This window comes from Ceratotherium simum, chromosome 12 (genome assembly GCF_057802395.1).
Source record: "Ceratotherium simum simum isolate JZ-2026a chromosome 12, ASM5780239v1, whole genome shotgun sequence".
NCBI classification, from domain to species: Eukaryota; Metazoa; Chordata; class Mammalia; order Perissodactyla; family Rhinocerotidae; genus Ceratotherium; species Ceratotherium simum.
Window position 1 is genome coordinate 58667213 of NC_141911.1, and position 16544 is coordinate 58683756.

The 16544-nt window shown below is 32.8% G+C and overlaps 1 protein-coding gene across 1 annotated transcript in view; it reads right to left on the bottom strand.

Annotated features, from left to right (window-relative positions):
• Positions 1-848: 848 nt before the first annotated feature.
• ADAD1 (adenosine deaminase domain containing 1) overlaps positions 849-16544 on the bottom strand; it is a 36781-nt gene continuing 21085 nt past the window's right edge. The window contains exons 8-11 of the mRNA XM_004426523.3: positions 15975-16204; positions 9208-9445; positions 5203-5335; positions 849-1352 (exon numbers count right to left, since the gene is read on the bottom strand). Coding sequence (XP_004426580.2) covers positions 1239-1352; positions 5203-5335; positions 9208-9445; positions 15975-16204 — 715 coding nt within the window. The 3' untranslated portion in view covers positions 849-1238. The remainder of the gene's footprint in view (positions 1353-5202; positions 5336-9207; positions 9446-15974; positions 16205-16544) is intronic.

Consider the following 16544-nt stretch of genomic DNA (forward strand, 5'->3'; position numbering starts at 1 on the left):
AGCTGTGGAAGGAAAGCACCCAGGAAAGAAACTAAAACAAGGAAATACCAGCTTAGAGAAATCAGCAATAAATATCATCTAATTGATGGAAACTTATTAATAGTATATTTATGTTGATCCACGTGAAATTGCTCATATTTGACCCTTTTTAACCTATCAAAAAAAAGGAAATTTCACATGGTTAAACCTAATATTAATAAGTATAGAGTGCAGTCTACTGAAAGACATGCAACTGTCTTTCTAGAATGACTTCAATGTTCATCAACTAAACTCTACCATACTTTTAGAACAGACAAAAAACAAAAAAACCGACATCAACCTCATCAGAGATTATAACAGTTCATATGGAGTGGTATGAAATATACAAATTTAATAAAGATACAAGCTAAGAGGGACAAAGTCACCATTTCACCTAAAGATATATATTCTAACTAAAGAGTAACTAACTAAACTTTCCCTTTTCATCTAATCACTGTACAAACATAAATATCAAGATAAACAGTCTTTTATTGATCTATTATTAGAAATCTGTACTATTCTAAATTATAAAGGATTAAATAAAAATTAGATGGATCTTACAGGACACTTGAAATGGGCAATCTTATTTAAAGCATTTATGATAATCCTCTACTAATCACAATAATTTATCAAATTATTCCCTAACATAGTTAATATTTTTCTGCATTTATATGTGCAGTTTGCATTCATGAACTTCTTTGACATGAGAAATGATGTTTTAGTTACTGTTTATTTCCTATCACATAGCATGGTGACTGGCACATATCAGGCACTCAAATGTCTTTGAATTAATCAACAAATGAGTAAGAATTATTATTTGTATTCTTGGATTTTAATTAAAAAAAAAAAAAAAACTTGAGTGAGATACCAGGACATAATGTTCAACGAATATCTTTGCTGTATGGATAGCTTTAAAGCAACAACTTAAAATGAATTCTCTTCTAAACTATAAAAAGGGTAATGGCTTTATAATGTCTGTAAAAATAAATACAAAATGGTTACACAATGAATCAGGTAACTAGTTTTCAAAAAAATACTTTAAAAACTCTAATGTTTCGATGTAAATTGACAAGAATATTTACAAATTTTTAGCAATCTCTGGACACTGCTGTTGCAAGACACTGATTTTGAAAGCTGAAAACCAACAATATTTTTAAAATATTTTTACTAGTCAAAACACACCAAAAAATAAGATTTTTAATGACAATAGATTGCCTAATTCACATACTAAATTGCTCTATACAGGGAGATTTCACAATCCAGGAGCCATAGCCATGTTGCTGTAAGTAAGATTTCAACAACGTTTTCGCTTCTTGATAGGATCCAGACATACACTATAGAAAGAAAAAAAAAACTGAATTACAGAATATAGGCAGAATTTGGCTTATGAAAAGTAAGTAGGCCTAATCTTGTTTCTTTAGTTTGGTATTTTAAAAATTAATGAAAATCTTGTTGAACTCCTATTTTTTCTCAATATTATTTTTGAAACTAAAAATTGTCCTTCCCAACACTCCTGAAAAACAATTTAATTTAAAAAATTTTAATTAAAATTTTAATATTTATTACAGAAAACTTGAAAAATAGAGAAAATATAAAAGAAGAAATAAAAATCACCTGTAATCCCCAAACTATAGATAACCACCATTAATATTTTGGTTTATTTCATTTTTTATAAATGAACATACTGATGAACTTAAAAAGTTTTATTGAGTTATAATTTATATACCATAAATTCACCCACTGTAAGTATAAAGTTTGATGTTTTTTAGTAAATTTATAGAGGTATGCAACCATTGCCACAGTCCAGTTGTAAAACAATTCCATCACCTACAAAAAGTTCCACTTGATTGCATATTTGCAGTCAATCTGTATTCCTGGCCCCAGCCTCGGGCAACCACACTAATCTACTTTCTGTCTCTAGAGTTTTGCTTTTTTGAAAAATTTCACATAAACTGATTAACACAATATGTATTCTATTACGTCAGGCTTCTTTCATTCAGCCCCATGTTTTTAGATTCATTCATGATGTATCATGTATCAGTAGTCTGCTCCTTTTTATTGCTTATTAGTATTCCATTGTATGGATATATCACATTGTTTATGCATTCACGAGCTGACGAACATTTGAATTGTTTCCAGTTTCTGGCTATTACGAATACTGCTGCTGTAAACATTTATGCACAAGTCTTGTGTGAAAGTATAAGTTTTTCTTTCTCCTGGACTGATAACAGTGAAAAATACTGGATCATATGGTAAGTATATGTTTACCTCTGTAAGAAACTGCCCCAACTGTTTTCAAAAGTGATTGTACCATTTTATATTCCTGTCAGCAGTGCAAAAGGTTTCCAGTTTCTCTGCAACAACAGCTAGTATGGTCAATCTTTTGGATTTTAGTGGGTAGTGCAGTGGTATCTCATTGTGGTTTGATTTTGCATTTCCCTAATGTCTGAGACTGAGCATCTTTTATATGTGTATTTGTCATTTGTATATACTCTTTGCCACTTTAAAAAACACCGTTGTTTGCCCTCTTATTACTAAGTTCTAAGAGTTCTTTATATATTCCAGGTCCAAGACCTTTGTCAGATGTATGATTTGCAAATATTTTCTTCCACTCTGTGGCTTGTATTTTCATTTTCTTAATGATGACTTTTGTAAAGCAAGTTTTAAATTTTGGAGTCCAAATGGTCAATTTTTTCTTTTATGAATTGTGCTTTTGGTGTCACATCTAAGAAAATTTTTCCTAAGCTAAGATTACAAATACATTCTCATGTTTTCTTTGGAAGTTTTATAGTTTTAGCTCTTTTAGATCTATGATCCATTCTGAGTGAATTTTTTGCATAATTGATATACTCTAAGTTAATTTTTTTGTTTTGTCCATGGATATCCAAATGTCCCAGCACTATTTGTTGAAAAGACTGTTCTTTCTCCCATTATATTCCTTTGGCACCTTTGTACAAAATCAATTGACCATAAGTGTGTGGGTTTATTTCTGGACTCTTATTCTGTTCCATTGATCTATGTCTCTCATTACATCAAAACACTGTCTTGATTACTGTAGCTTTACAATAAGTTTTGAAACTAGGTAGAGTAAGTCAACCAATTTTGTTCTTTTTTAAAATTGTTTTGGTTCTTCTGTGTCCTTTGGATTTACATACCGATTTTAGAATCAATTCGCTTGTCAATTTCTACACAAAAGCTTGCAGGGATTTTTGACAGAGTTTGCACTGAATCCATAGATTAATTTGGAGAGAAGTGACATCCTAACAATACTGAGTTTTCCGATCCATGAAATGGTACATCTCTCCATTTATTTATATCTTCTTCAATTTGTCTCAGCAATGTTTCATCACTTTCAGAGAATAGGTCTTACACTTCATTTGTTAAATTTAAGCCTAAGTATTTTTTTTGCTATTGTGAATGAAACTGTTTTCCCAATTTTATTTTTAGAGTGTCATTCCTGGTATATAGATATACAATTTATTTTTCTATATTGTTCTTACACCATGTGCTAAATTCACATGACACAGTTGTTTTTGGTAGATTCCACAGGATATTTTACATACAAGATTACATCATTTAGAAATAAGTTTTTCTTCTTTCTTTCCAGTCTGGATGCCTTTTCTTTCTTTCTCTTGCCTTGCTGCACTGGCTAGGACCTACAGAACAATGCTGAATAGAAAAGGTGAGAGCAGACGTTCTTCCCAGTCTTGGTGGGGAAGGGGGAGAGAATTCAGTCTTTCAACATGAAGTGTGATGTTAACAGTAGGTTTTTCGTTCATGTCCTTTATCAGGTTGAGGAAGTTCACTTCTATTTCTTATTTGTTCAGTGTTTTTACTGTGAATAGGTCTTGGATTTTGTCAAATGCATTTTAGACATCTTTTAAGACAATTATGAGGGTTTTAAACTTGAATCTATTCATATATTACATCAAATAATTTTCTGATGTTGAATTAACCTTGCATTCCTGAAAAAAAGAATCATATAATATGTGGCCCTTTGTGTCTGGTTTCTTTCACTTAACTGATGTTTTCAAGATTCATCATGTTGTAGAATGTATCAGTACTTCATTCCCTTTTATGGCTGAATGGTAGCCCACTGTACAGATATACCATATTTTGTTTATCCATTCATCAGATGATGAACATTTAGGTTGTCTCTACCTTTTGTATATTATGAATACTGCTGCTATGAACATGTATGTACAAGTTTTGGTGTGGATATATGTTTTCAATTCTCTTATGCATATACCTAGGCATATGGAATTCCCAGGTTACATGATAACTCTATATTTAACTTTTTGAGGAACTGTTAAACCGTTTTCCAAAGCAGCTGCACCGTTTTACATTCCCACCAGCAATGCATGATGGTTCCATTTTCCTTATATCCCTGCCAACGTTTGTCAATATCATTCTTTTTTATTATAGCTATATCAGTGTTTGTAAAGTAGTATATCATGTGGTTTTCATTTGCCTTTCCCTAGTGACTAATGATGTTGAACATCATTATTGGTCATTTCCTTATCTTTGTATATTCAAATTCTTTGCTCACTTTAAAAATGGGGTCATCTGTCTTTTTATTATTTTGTCGCAAAAGTTCTTTGTGCATTCTGGATACAAGTCCCTTGTTAGATAAATGATTTGCAAAAATTTTATCCCAGTTTGCGGTTTGCCTTTTCATTTTCTTAATGATGATTTTTGAAATGCAAAAATTTTAATTTTAACAAAAGAGAGAAAAAGGCTATCTACATCACCTACTCAATCAGGCTCAAATCACATGCTGAAATTAAAGCTGTTTCACAACTTTAGGATAGGACAATTAATTTATACGGATATCTTAAATTATTGTTATAGACTACTTAACTTCTATAGTTAGCACAGTTTATCATATACAGAAAAAATTTTATTACCATTTTGCTTTATTACCATTTGGGTATGATAGCAGGTTTTGAGCAATATTATCAAAGTAATTACACACCATACTGAGGTGGCTACTTTAAGTGTCAACACTTATTTACATAACTAATTTCTGGCATATTCATTTAAAAAATAATTTTACCACTACATGGCAATATCTTATATTCAGGAACTATTCAAACAATTTTTCTTATGTATCATGATCAAAATTAGAAGATTGTTGTCTTAAATTTTATTTCTATGATCAACTTCATTCTTTCAAGGACTTACCTTAGCTGCATGATATGTACCAGCTTCACGTAAATCTTCTTTTTTAGCTTCTTTGGCAAGCAGGTTAAATCGATTTAACATTGCAGCCTTACAAAGCCGACTTGCCATTGACATACCACTTTTAAATGGGGAACTAAAGCAGAAAAGAAAGAAACATTCACTAATCATTATTCAATGATTTATGGTAGCAGTTGTAGGGATTAAAATCAACAAAGAATCTACAAATATTTATCTCAATTATGTGCAATGCATATACTGAAATTTTTCTACATAAAAATCTTTCTGAATATTTATTTTCTGAAGCTAATTTCTTTTATGAAGTTACAGTTTAACTTACTACAGTGTTGCATTACAAATTCAAGCAGAAGATGGATGGAACATTTCTATTGTTTGAAGCAAAATTAATCTTCAGTGTTCCAAACTAAAACAAACAGTGGTTCTACCAGGGAATGATTGGAAGAGGGCATAGAAATATTTTCTGGGATGATGAAAATGCCCCACATTTTGACTGAGGCGATAGTTACACAGGTATACACATATATCTCATGAAATTGTACAGTGCATTTAACTGTATGCAAATTTTAACTCACTAAAAAAAGTAAAATATACACACCTGACCACCCTCCATACATGCATATATGTATGCATACACAGATAAATATTTTTTCTATGTTTCTAATAAAAGTGAGTCCACAGATCATGAGTTTTGCTACTGTAACTCTTTCCCTTCGTTATTATCTTTTTATTAGTTTTGCAATTAGTTTGGCAATTATAAAAATTGCCAAAATCCTTCATTTCTCTCTGTCTCCATGTTCTTTACAATGTGACTTTTCAGATTCTCCCATCAATAACTGTGGCTGATCTTCCCTCCCCTTGAATGTGGACTGGCTTTGTGACTTGTTTTGGCTAAGTTTTGAGGTAGTTTATATGCAGCAATAGTTAACATACATTCCTGTGTATGAAGTCTATTGATCTCTATATATTAATTTTCCACTCGATACCTTTTGTTGTGGTAGCTTTTCAGATGATTCATTCGGGCTTTTCTGGTATAAAATGATACCATATGCAAAGAGTGGTAATTTTACCTTCTCCTCTCCAATATTTTATATCTCATTTTTTTCTTGTCTAAATGCATTCAGTAAAATGTTAAATAATAGTAAACAATCATGTCTCATTTTGGATGTTAGTGCAAATGCCTCTAGATTTCATCATCAACCATCATAATACTTTTAGACTAATAAAGATACATTTTATCCTTAACAAAAATATCTATTCCTTTTTTATTGAGTATCTTTATCTGGAATAGTTGTAGAGCTGAATTATATGCCTTCTTAGAATTTATGGAGATAAATATATGGTGTTTTTACCTACATCAATTAATATGACAAGTTATATTATGAGAGTTTCTATTCTGGTATTATTTCTATTACATTAATATCCCCACATTCCTAGAAAAAATGTTAATTAATATTGCTATATAAAACATATTATTAAAGTACTCCCTAATATTCTGTTCCCTAACATTTTATTTAGCAATTCTGCTTGGATATAAAAGTGAGCTTGGTCTGTAACTTTTGGGGAGGGGCAGCAATCTTCTATCAGGTTTAAGTATCAATGAAACAATTGCTTCATAAAAGCATTTGGATGTTCTTCATCTTTTTAGATAGCACATGAAGTTCCTGCCATTTAAAGGTTTATAAAATTCCTCTGAACCATCTCAGAATGGTACGTTGAGAAACAGTTAGGGCACCTTCTTGATAATTTTCTCATGAAAATAATCTGTTTAGATTTTTCTCTTTTCTTTACCAGTTTTAGAAATATTTTCTTCCTAGGAATTTATGCATTCATCCAGGTTTTCAAATATAGTTGCATGGCTGAGCAAACAAGTTTCTCATGATTCTTTTAATTTTCTCTGTTTCTGAGTAATTACTCATCATTTATTATATGAGATTAGCTAGTGATATTTTTTCACAGAATCAGCTTTTTATGGTTACTTTGAACTTTTTCTGTTTTCTAGCTCTTTAATTTACATTTCTAGTTTTATTAATTTTTTCATTCTGCTTATTTCCATTATTTGTTGATATAAGCACTTAAAAAAATTGGCTTTTCCATTCAGCTTTGCTTTAGCTCTTTATCCTACAAGTTCTCATATGTAATGCTTTCAATATCTTTGTTTTCTAAATATTATGCAATTTTATTTTGTATTTCCTCTTTGAGTCAAAAGTTAGACTTTTTTCCTCAGTAAAAGAAGTCCCTAATATTCTGATTTTGTTATTTATAGTTTTATTGCATCACAATCAGAAAATACTATTTCTATGTTTTAGAATTTGAGATTCCTTTGTGGCGTAACATATGGTCAATTTTTGTCCACATTCTGTAGGTTCTTGAAAAGCAGTTGTATTTTATATTTGTATGGTGCAGAGTTTTAAATAAGTTAATCAAATCTACATTATTGTTATTTAAAACTGCTATATTCTTGCTTATTGTCTACTTGATCTACTATGAACTAGAAGAGGTGAATTATTGTCTCAACTACCAATGTGTTTCTATTTTTCCTATTATCTTCTGTAATTTCTGTTTTACAAATGTTGATACTATATTACTTGTTGCATAGATATTCATAACCCTTCTGTGTTGTGAATTACACTTTATATTGCTAGAGTGTCCTATGCCTTATGTAATGTTTTGGGGCTGATTTTACACCTTGTCTAATATTTAGATCACATCTATTTTGTGTTTGTAATCACCCAGCAAGCACTTGGCTCTAAGAAATGAGTTAAGCTCATTTTACATTTATTAATTTCATCTCTGTTATGCTATTATATGTTCTCAGTAAATAGTTTTTTATTGTTTTTCACAGAACACCTGTTTTGTTTGTATGTGTGAGTTAGTCTGTTATTAACAGTGATACACTTCTTTATGCTGATTTAAAGCATAAATAGTATAATTCAACCTAGCTGAAATAATCAATAGTATGCTTGACTGAGTTCACACCAAGAAACACTTGTATGTGCTCTTAATTTAAATCCGTCTTCACAAAGAAAGCAAATTTAGGCATTTAAACTTGCACCGACGCACCGTTTGTCAAGCCATGCTGTGGTGGCATCCCATATAAAGTAGAGGAAGATGGGCATGGATGTTAGCTCAGGGCCAATCTTCCTCAAGAAAAAAGGGGAGGACTGGCATCAGATGTTAGCTCAGGGCTAGTCCTCCTCACAAAAAACACAAAAAACAAAAAAAAACTTTCATCATTATTCATTACCTCATTATAAATGTATGTTCACACGAAAAGAAGCATTTTAGTTTTACTTGATAATCAATGGCAGGGATATTACAAAGAAATGTCTAAAAGGCCTAGTGCATTATGGTTAAGAACAAGGGCTTTGGAAATAAAATGTTCAGATCAGAATCGCAGCTGTGTCACTTACTACTTAGGTGACTTTAAGCAAGATATTTAACTTAGCTTGAATCTCAGTTTCTTTATCTGTAAGAGAACAATACCACCTAATCTACAGGGTTATTATAAGAAGGCAGTATAACATAGTACAATAGTTCTCACACTTAAGTGTACATAAGTAATATTTGGGAGAGCATGTCAAAAATACAGATTCCTGAACCCTAGATCCATAAATTCAGATTCAATAGAAGAAACTGAATTTCTTAAACAAATATATTATATGATTCTAATGATAATGGTGATGAAATGACACTTAGAGAAATACATGTTCTGGAGGCTGATTTTGAATGCTGGCTCCACCATTTGCTATGTAATTTCAGTAAGTTACATACCCTCTTCAGGCCTGTCTTCTTATCAGGGAAAAAAATTTTTTTAAGTTAGTACGATGCCTACAACATAGTCACATTCAATTAATGATAACTATTATTACTGTTGTTCAGAATTCAAAAAATTGTATCCAAAAAAGTTAGAATAATAAAAAAATTATATTAAAACGTGTCCTTTTGCTTAAGTAGTATGTGAGTTTTAAAGAAATTAGGAATGCTAACCTTTTAGTGATCTTCCCACTTAGGCCATCCACAATCTCCAAAGAATTGTCCCCTTGTGCCCAATTCAGACTTATGGATTTATATTCCAAGTTTGTTTGAAGTGAATATGCAGAAGGTACTAAACTAATATGAGGCCTGTTGACCAAGTAAAACATTGGAAGTTTCGAAGTGAGTGCGTCATCAACACGTTGCTTTATAGCAATTTCTAAGCCTCTAGTATCACTGCAATTCCCATCACCTAGAAAGCAAAATCAAAATACTCAGAAGTTCAATATCGAGACTATACCAAAAAAAAAAAAAAAGAAAGAAAGAAGGAATTGGAAATAGTCTAAAGTCCATTTCTTCATCCTTTACCTTGCAACCTTCCCTATCCTACTTTTACTCTCTTAGCAGCTACATTCTTTACCAGAAGCAGGACAAGGTAATGACAGTCAGAATTTCCATTCAAAAAAGAATCTTCTACAGAAAATAATGAATTGACATTCCAGTGAATAAAAGCAGAGCCAGAGTTGACCTCGAAAGAAACTGGTACTTTTAAGAGGGTTCTGCCAGAGTGAATTGGCTCATTCTGTCTTGACTTCTCAGATTACAGCATAAAACCAGTACTTAATGCAGCAGATAAATGTGGCTGAGAAATAATTGGTGAAAGTAAGTTATTTTTCCACATTTGAGGGCCACAAATTACAACTGCTCCAGTACCACAATGTTTCAGTTTCACAACACAAAGTAATTTAAAGAATGACCAATGCTGGTTAAAACTGTGGCCAATACCAAAAGCTCTGAGTTCTCCGTTAAAATAACTGTTGAAGAAGAGAGCTCAATAAGATGCAATGTCATTAGTATAAAATAATGGGCGGCATCAAATTTAAAACAGAAGTTACAGAACAGTCATTCCTATTTAAAAATTAATAATTCTAAATCAGATCTCTTTCCTCCTTAGATGGTCAGAGGTTCTCACAAGAGAATCTTTATACACCACTGGACATATTTCAGAAATCAAGTTTTGTTTCCACATCACTGGAATTGTTGAGGGAGCTACTGAGCTTACACTTACTATGACTATTTGGGAACTAAAAAATGATGTAAAAAGAACATGAGTTGCTCTTGACATCCTTTTTCTAAGCACTCCTTTGAATGTTCCAAATCAAGAGATATCAACAAATGAAGGCTAGTTAAATTAAAGATACACTTGGGCACAGAAAAAAAGTTGGGAAGAAATAAGGTCTGTGGAACAGTCTTTTTATCTATAACGAATAGAAGACGTGGATTCAAAAGAAAATGTTATGGAGGCCGGCCCCGAGGCTCAGCAGTTAAGTGCGCACACTGCGCTACTGGCGGCCCAGGTTCGGATCCCGGGCGCACACCGATGCACCGCTTCTCCGGCCATGCTGAGGCCGTGTCCCACATACAGCAACCAGCAGGATGTGCAACTATGACATACAACTATCTACTGGGGCTTTGGGGAGAAAAAGGGGGAAAAAAAAGGAGGAGGATTGGCAATAGATGTGAGCTCAGAGCCGGCCTTCCTCAGCAAAAAGAGGAGGATTAGCATGGATGTTAGCTCAGGGCTGATCTTCCTCAGCAAAGAAAAAAAAAGGGGGATTAGCACAGATGTTAGCTCAGGGCTGATCTTCCTCACAAAAAAAAAAGAAAGGAAAAAAAAAGAAAGAAAAAAAAAAGAAAATGTTACGTATTTATTATACACCATGCTATAGACAAATGTGTCCCCACAAAATTCATACGCTGAAACCTAATCCCCAATGTGATGGTACTTGGAGGTGGGGCCTTTGCAAGGTGATTGATTAGGTCAGGAGGGTGGAGCCCTCATGAATGGGATTGATGCCCTTATAAAAGAGACCTTCACCCTTTCCACCATATGAGGACATAGTGAGAAGACAGTTATCTATGAACCAGGAAATGGGCCCCTCACCAGACAACGAATTTGTCAGCACCTTGATCTTGGACTTTCCAGCCTCCAGAACTGTGAGAAATAAATGTCTGTTGTTTAAGCCACCCAGTCTATGGTATTCTTTTTTTGTAGCAACCGAACAGACTAAGATGTATTGTAATGAGATGACACTGGTTGTGCCTAAAATAGCAAGACAGTTTTGGAAAAAGATAACAACCCTACAAGTCAAACTCCAGGTATGATTCCTTAAACATCAAATTGTTTCACCTAAATGTTTTAACGAGGTGGTATAAAAGCTAATTTAATAGGAAAAAATCAAGTATATTAGTATTTTATTAGAAGCTTTACTTTTTTCCTTTATATACGTATGCTTTACTTATTAACTATCTGAAGTATGATTTTGATTATATCTTGAGGCTAAATCTTGTTCCTGGAAAATTATATCTCTAAAACTATGTCATACAATAGGTAAATTTTTATTTGATCCATCCAAAATAATCTGAAGTAACAACATGAAAATCAAAGGTGAAAATCAAAGGTTAAATCTAATCAAAGACTACAGCAGACCTGATCTGACAGCTTTTCATACAGAAAAGATCTAGGAGCTTAGTCTTCCATAAGTGTAATATAAGTCAACAGAAATGGCTGCTTAAACAGCTAATACAAACTAAGGCTGCATTAATAAAAATAAAGTGTCTAGATCAAAGAATACAACATCATTAAAGAACTATACACTGGTCACACATCTGGAACATCACTGTCTGAGGCATTACATTTTAAGACCATCAACCATATATTACAGAACATCTGGAGAAAACAAATCATGTTCCTGCGAAACACAACTGATGTCTAGATAGGAGAAGACATAAAGGCAAGAAGCATCTTGTCTTTGTATTCCAAATGTCCATTCTGTATTTTATGCAAATGGCGCCCCCTGAGAGTTATTAACAATGCACAGCACCTAGATATAGTAGGTGGCTCAATAAATACCTGATGAAAAAGGAATATAAAAGATCAGATCATCAGAGAGCAGTCATTATCAATCCTGGATACACATTAGAATCACTAGAGATTAGGATATTAATACCAGTGCCATTCCCATACCATTTTAAAAGCTTCCCAGGAGAGCCCAATGTGCCACAAGAGTAAAGAATAATAGATAAAATTTATTTTTCAAGTGTTCCAGGCAGTAGAATTAGTATTAAGTAGAAAATAAAAGCACTTTCAAAAATAAAACATGCTGACTCAAAGCATTTATTCATGAAACACTAACTGACCTCCTAGTATAAACCAGACCAAGATGAGGAAAGCAAAGCACCTGCTTCAAGAGTGTCAAGTTTAACAGACATAGCAGTCAGATTCTAGTCACTGGCTAGGCTCAGACAAAGGTTTCAGAGCTTAATTTAATAGGAACAGCAGCAGCATGAGAAGTTATGAAGACTGAGTTTGCTCTCCCAACAGGCAAACTGAATGATTTGGGATATTTTATTAAAATTCTGAACCTCATATTACTGATCTGAAAATAAAAGGAAAGGAATGAATAACAGAATCTCTGAGGCTGTCAAATGCTTCTTAAAAGTCCCATGAACTATGTTTAAAATAGATTCCTTCACTAGGAGGAAATCAGCATTTGGTATTCTCTATAATCCAACTGTACAATTCAATTCAGCATATAAAAAGAACTCCTGGATGGAAATACTTCTGGACAAACATTCCTGAAATATTTAGACAGATGATCCTACTTTAATAGGACACCAAATTTGCAAAATATACCTTAAAAAGCTTGAAAACTAATATAAATCCAGCTATTTTTAAAAATCTAAGCAAAGTGAGTTTTTTTTCCAGATTATTCTGGATTCTTTTCTGTTCAAATAATAGTAAATGACTTTTTAAATACAAGCCTAAGATTTTTCTTAAAAAAAGAATACTACCACAAAAAGACAATATGACCATCTGAGAACATCTACAGAAAAGTTTGTTTCCGCAAACTTTTTGAAAAGTTAAATGAAGTCTTAAAATATAATACTTCCTCCCACTTGTAACTGGTCTATTAAATTAACTTAGGTTGTTAAGAATCAAAATAAAGAACTACAAAAGACTTCATAAGACTTAAAAGGGGACAAGGTCATTATTGTCAAAGAATTAGAATTAATCTGTATTGTCACTCAGTACAGAATTAAAGGAAGCAAATTTCAATTCTAAATAAGAAGGAATTTTTTTAAACAATTGGAGTTATTCAATTAGTGGAATAGATTGCCTTTAATCTATTTCTACTCTCCACACACACACTACTGGAGGCTTTATCAGAAGCGGCATAAAAAGAGTTTGTATATTAATTAAGAAGCCGTACTAGACGACTCATAAAGTTCAATGAACTCTTGAGATTATTTTCAGCTGACTAAATCACATTCTTTTAGTGCACAGACACTTTAAATGAGTATGTCTCAAAGAAAGCCTTTCACAACATCTGTATCAGAATCACCTGGTGGTACTCTTAAAATGTATATTCCTGGGCCTCAAAACTCCTACCCCTTGCCCGCACCGCCCCCCCGACATAGAGTAGAGATCTTAAAAGGTCCAGAAATCTGCATTTTTTTACAAAAAACAACTTAAACACTAAAATTGTTTAGGTTATACCGGACAGAACACCAATTAGTTAGCTTTAGATGTCTCCCACAAAGATGCCAAGAAAGAGAGCAGAAGCAATTTTACAAAGTGTTACAGTGTTTTTATTGCTACCTGCTGTTCCCCGTGGGTAGGTGCAAGATGACAGTCAAAATGATGAGATCTAATTTTTAAGCCCCTGTTCCAAATCACTAACTAAATACTAAATAATTTTAAAAGAATCTATATCCATCCTTTTAAGAAACTAAATATAGTACGGAGTTACATCACACAAATGACAAATCTTAAAATATCTTTCTTCACAAAAGTCAAAGAAAGCCTTGCTTGCCAAAGCTGTGATTCTAGAGAAAGCACAGACATTTCTTAGATACTTTATAGACATTTATCATGAACAAAAACAGCCTTTCCTAAAGGATACTGAGAAAAGTTTGAAGTGTCTGAGAGAGTATCTGAACTGACTAAAAGAAAACAAGGTAAAGAAGAACTTTATTAACCAAATTAAATCAAAGAAATATATCTTCCAAAAGAATATATATTTTCAAGAAGTAGAGCTAGAAATAACTACTTTTGAGAGTATAAATATACAGGTATTCTTATATACTGCTGGTGGGAATGTGATTTGAAGGGTTACTTGGTAATATTTTTCAAAATTGCAAAAGCATACATCTTTGACCTGCAATTCTACTTCCAGGAATTCATCTTATAGATATACTTTTACATGTGTGAATAACAAATGTAAAACGGTCATTCACTGTAGCATGTCACTGTCACTGTAGCATGTTGGTAGCTACAAAGGATTAGAAACAATCTAAAAATCCCATCAATCTATAACTGGTTAAATAAATTATGATATATTTATACAAAGAAATACCATACAGTGAGCCATGAATAATAATGAGAAAATTCTTTATATATCCATATGACTTTTCACTGAACACCCTTTGAATCTTTTGAATTGTGACCCAAGTAGTATTTCCTATACAAAGAAAATAAGCTTAATATTAGAAATATAAACAAATAATAATTGTTTCCTTTTTGTACTTTATTAAAGCCAAACCAAACAAAAATGGCAAGGAAATACAGTATCTTGTATACATATGGAACTGAAAAAATATTACCTATAAGAGAAATTCCTACAGAAATGACTATAAAACACACAGAATGACAGGGCTGGCCCAGTGGCGTAGTGGTTAAGTTCGCATGCTCCACTTGGGCGGCCCGGGGTTCGCAGGTTCAAACCCCGGGCATGGACCTAAGCACCACTCATCAAGCCGTGCTGTGGCAGCATCCCATATACAAAATAGAGGAAGATGGGCACGGATGTTAGCTCAGGGCTAATCTTCCTCAGCAAAAAGAGGAAGATTGGCAAGGGATGTTAGCTCAGGGCTGATCTTCCTTACTCAAAAAAAACAAAAAAACACATTGAATGGAAACAAAAAACAAACCCAAGAAAGAAATAACAGAAAAACCACCACCTAAAAACAAAAATATTACCCATGTGAGGATTTAAAGCTTACATGTGTAATCATTACCAAAAATTTACAGTAAGCAAAGGAGAGTAGAGTAATGGTAGTATTTAAATTGTTTCACGAGGGTAACTAAAGCTTTGAAACACCTAGGGCTTTATGAAAACTATAGAAATGAGCTCCAAAATTGCTTGTCGATGAGATAATGTCTGGAAAACCATTCTAATATAAAGATAGCATTCTGTAATATTCCCCACCAAAGAAGTAAACTACTAATTCAGATTATTTATTTTGTGTTTTAGTTACTTGTGACTCATCTGACATATCAAAAGTATCCAGACCATAACCAAACATATGAAAAGGGAATAAGGGTAGGAAAGAACCAAAATGGGCATTTAATATTTTTCTTATTTCAGAGATAACGAAATATAAACTTTTAGATTTGAGAAGTTCAAGGAAACATCTCCCAAAAGAGAGGGGTAAAAAACTGAATATTGTGCAAATAAAAGTATAAGTTCAAGACAGAATACAGCTAATTGGCTAACTTAAAATATTAATTCTTAATCACCTGGTAAGACGACAAAAGTCATATTATACTAAGTATAATTACAAGTTACCATGAAATGAAAAGCTCAGCAAAACAGTGGATCTGTCTTTTTTTATCTTAAATACAGCTTCATGTATGCAAAATCTGATTTCATACGGATAAATAAAATAGTGTGTTTAACATAGTGAAAGAGGTCAGGATGTACTGAAATCCCACTCACCAACAAGTATATTGCTTATATAAACTGGCTGTATAAAGTGACTCAGCAATGCTCCCTGTACACCAAGCACTTCCCATCTTGTCAATTTGTCACTTGAAGACATACTGCTTACTCTATTAACAACATCTGCAGGACAGCAGACAGTCAGATAAATCTTGCCTTCAACAGCCACATGCAGACTCAGTTCTTCATTGGCTTCAAATGCAGATATAGAATGAGGATTAAGACGCCTAGACAAAGAAAATCAAGTTTCTGCCTTTAAAAAACAAAGTTGACAAAGTAAAATCTACATTTACCTAAGAATTGTTCTCAAACATGTTTAACTTGCCAGTGTACATTTAATTCCTGTAACAGAACAGACACAAACCCAAAGGTCACTCCACCAAATGGAGTGACTTGGTTCCACAAGATCAATACCAAACAGAAATTAACCATATTTAGAGCTTCCAGCAAAGATAAACTTATTGTTGCCATTCTTTATGTCCCTTAAAATCAAATGAAAACGTAATTTTTGTCCCCACCATAGTATGTGATTTTTCTTTCTCCGTATGAAAACATTTAAAAACTAGA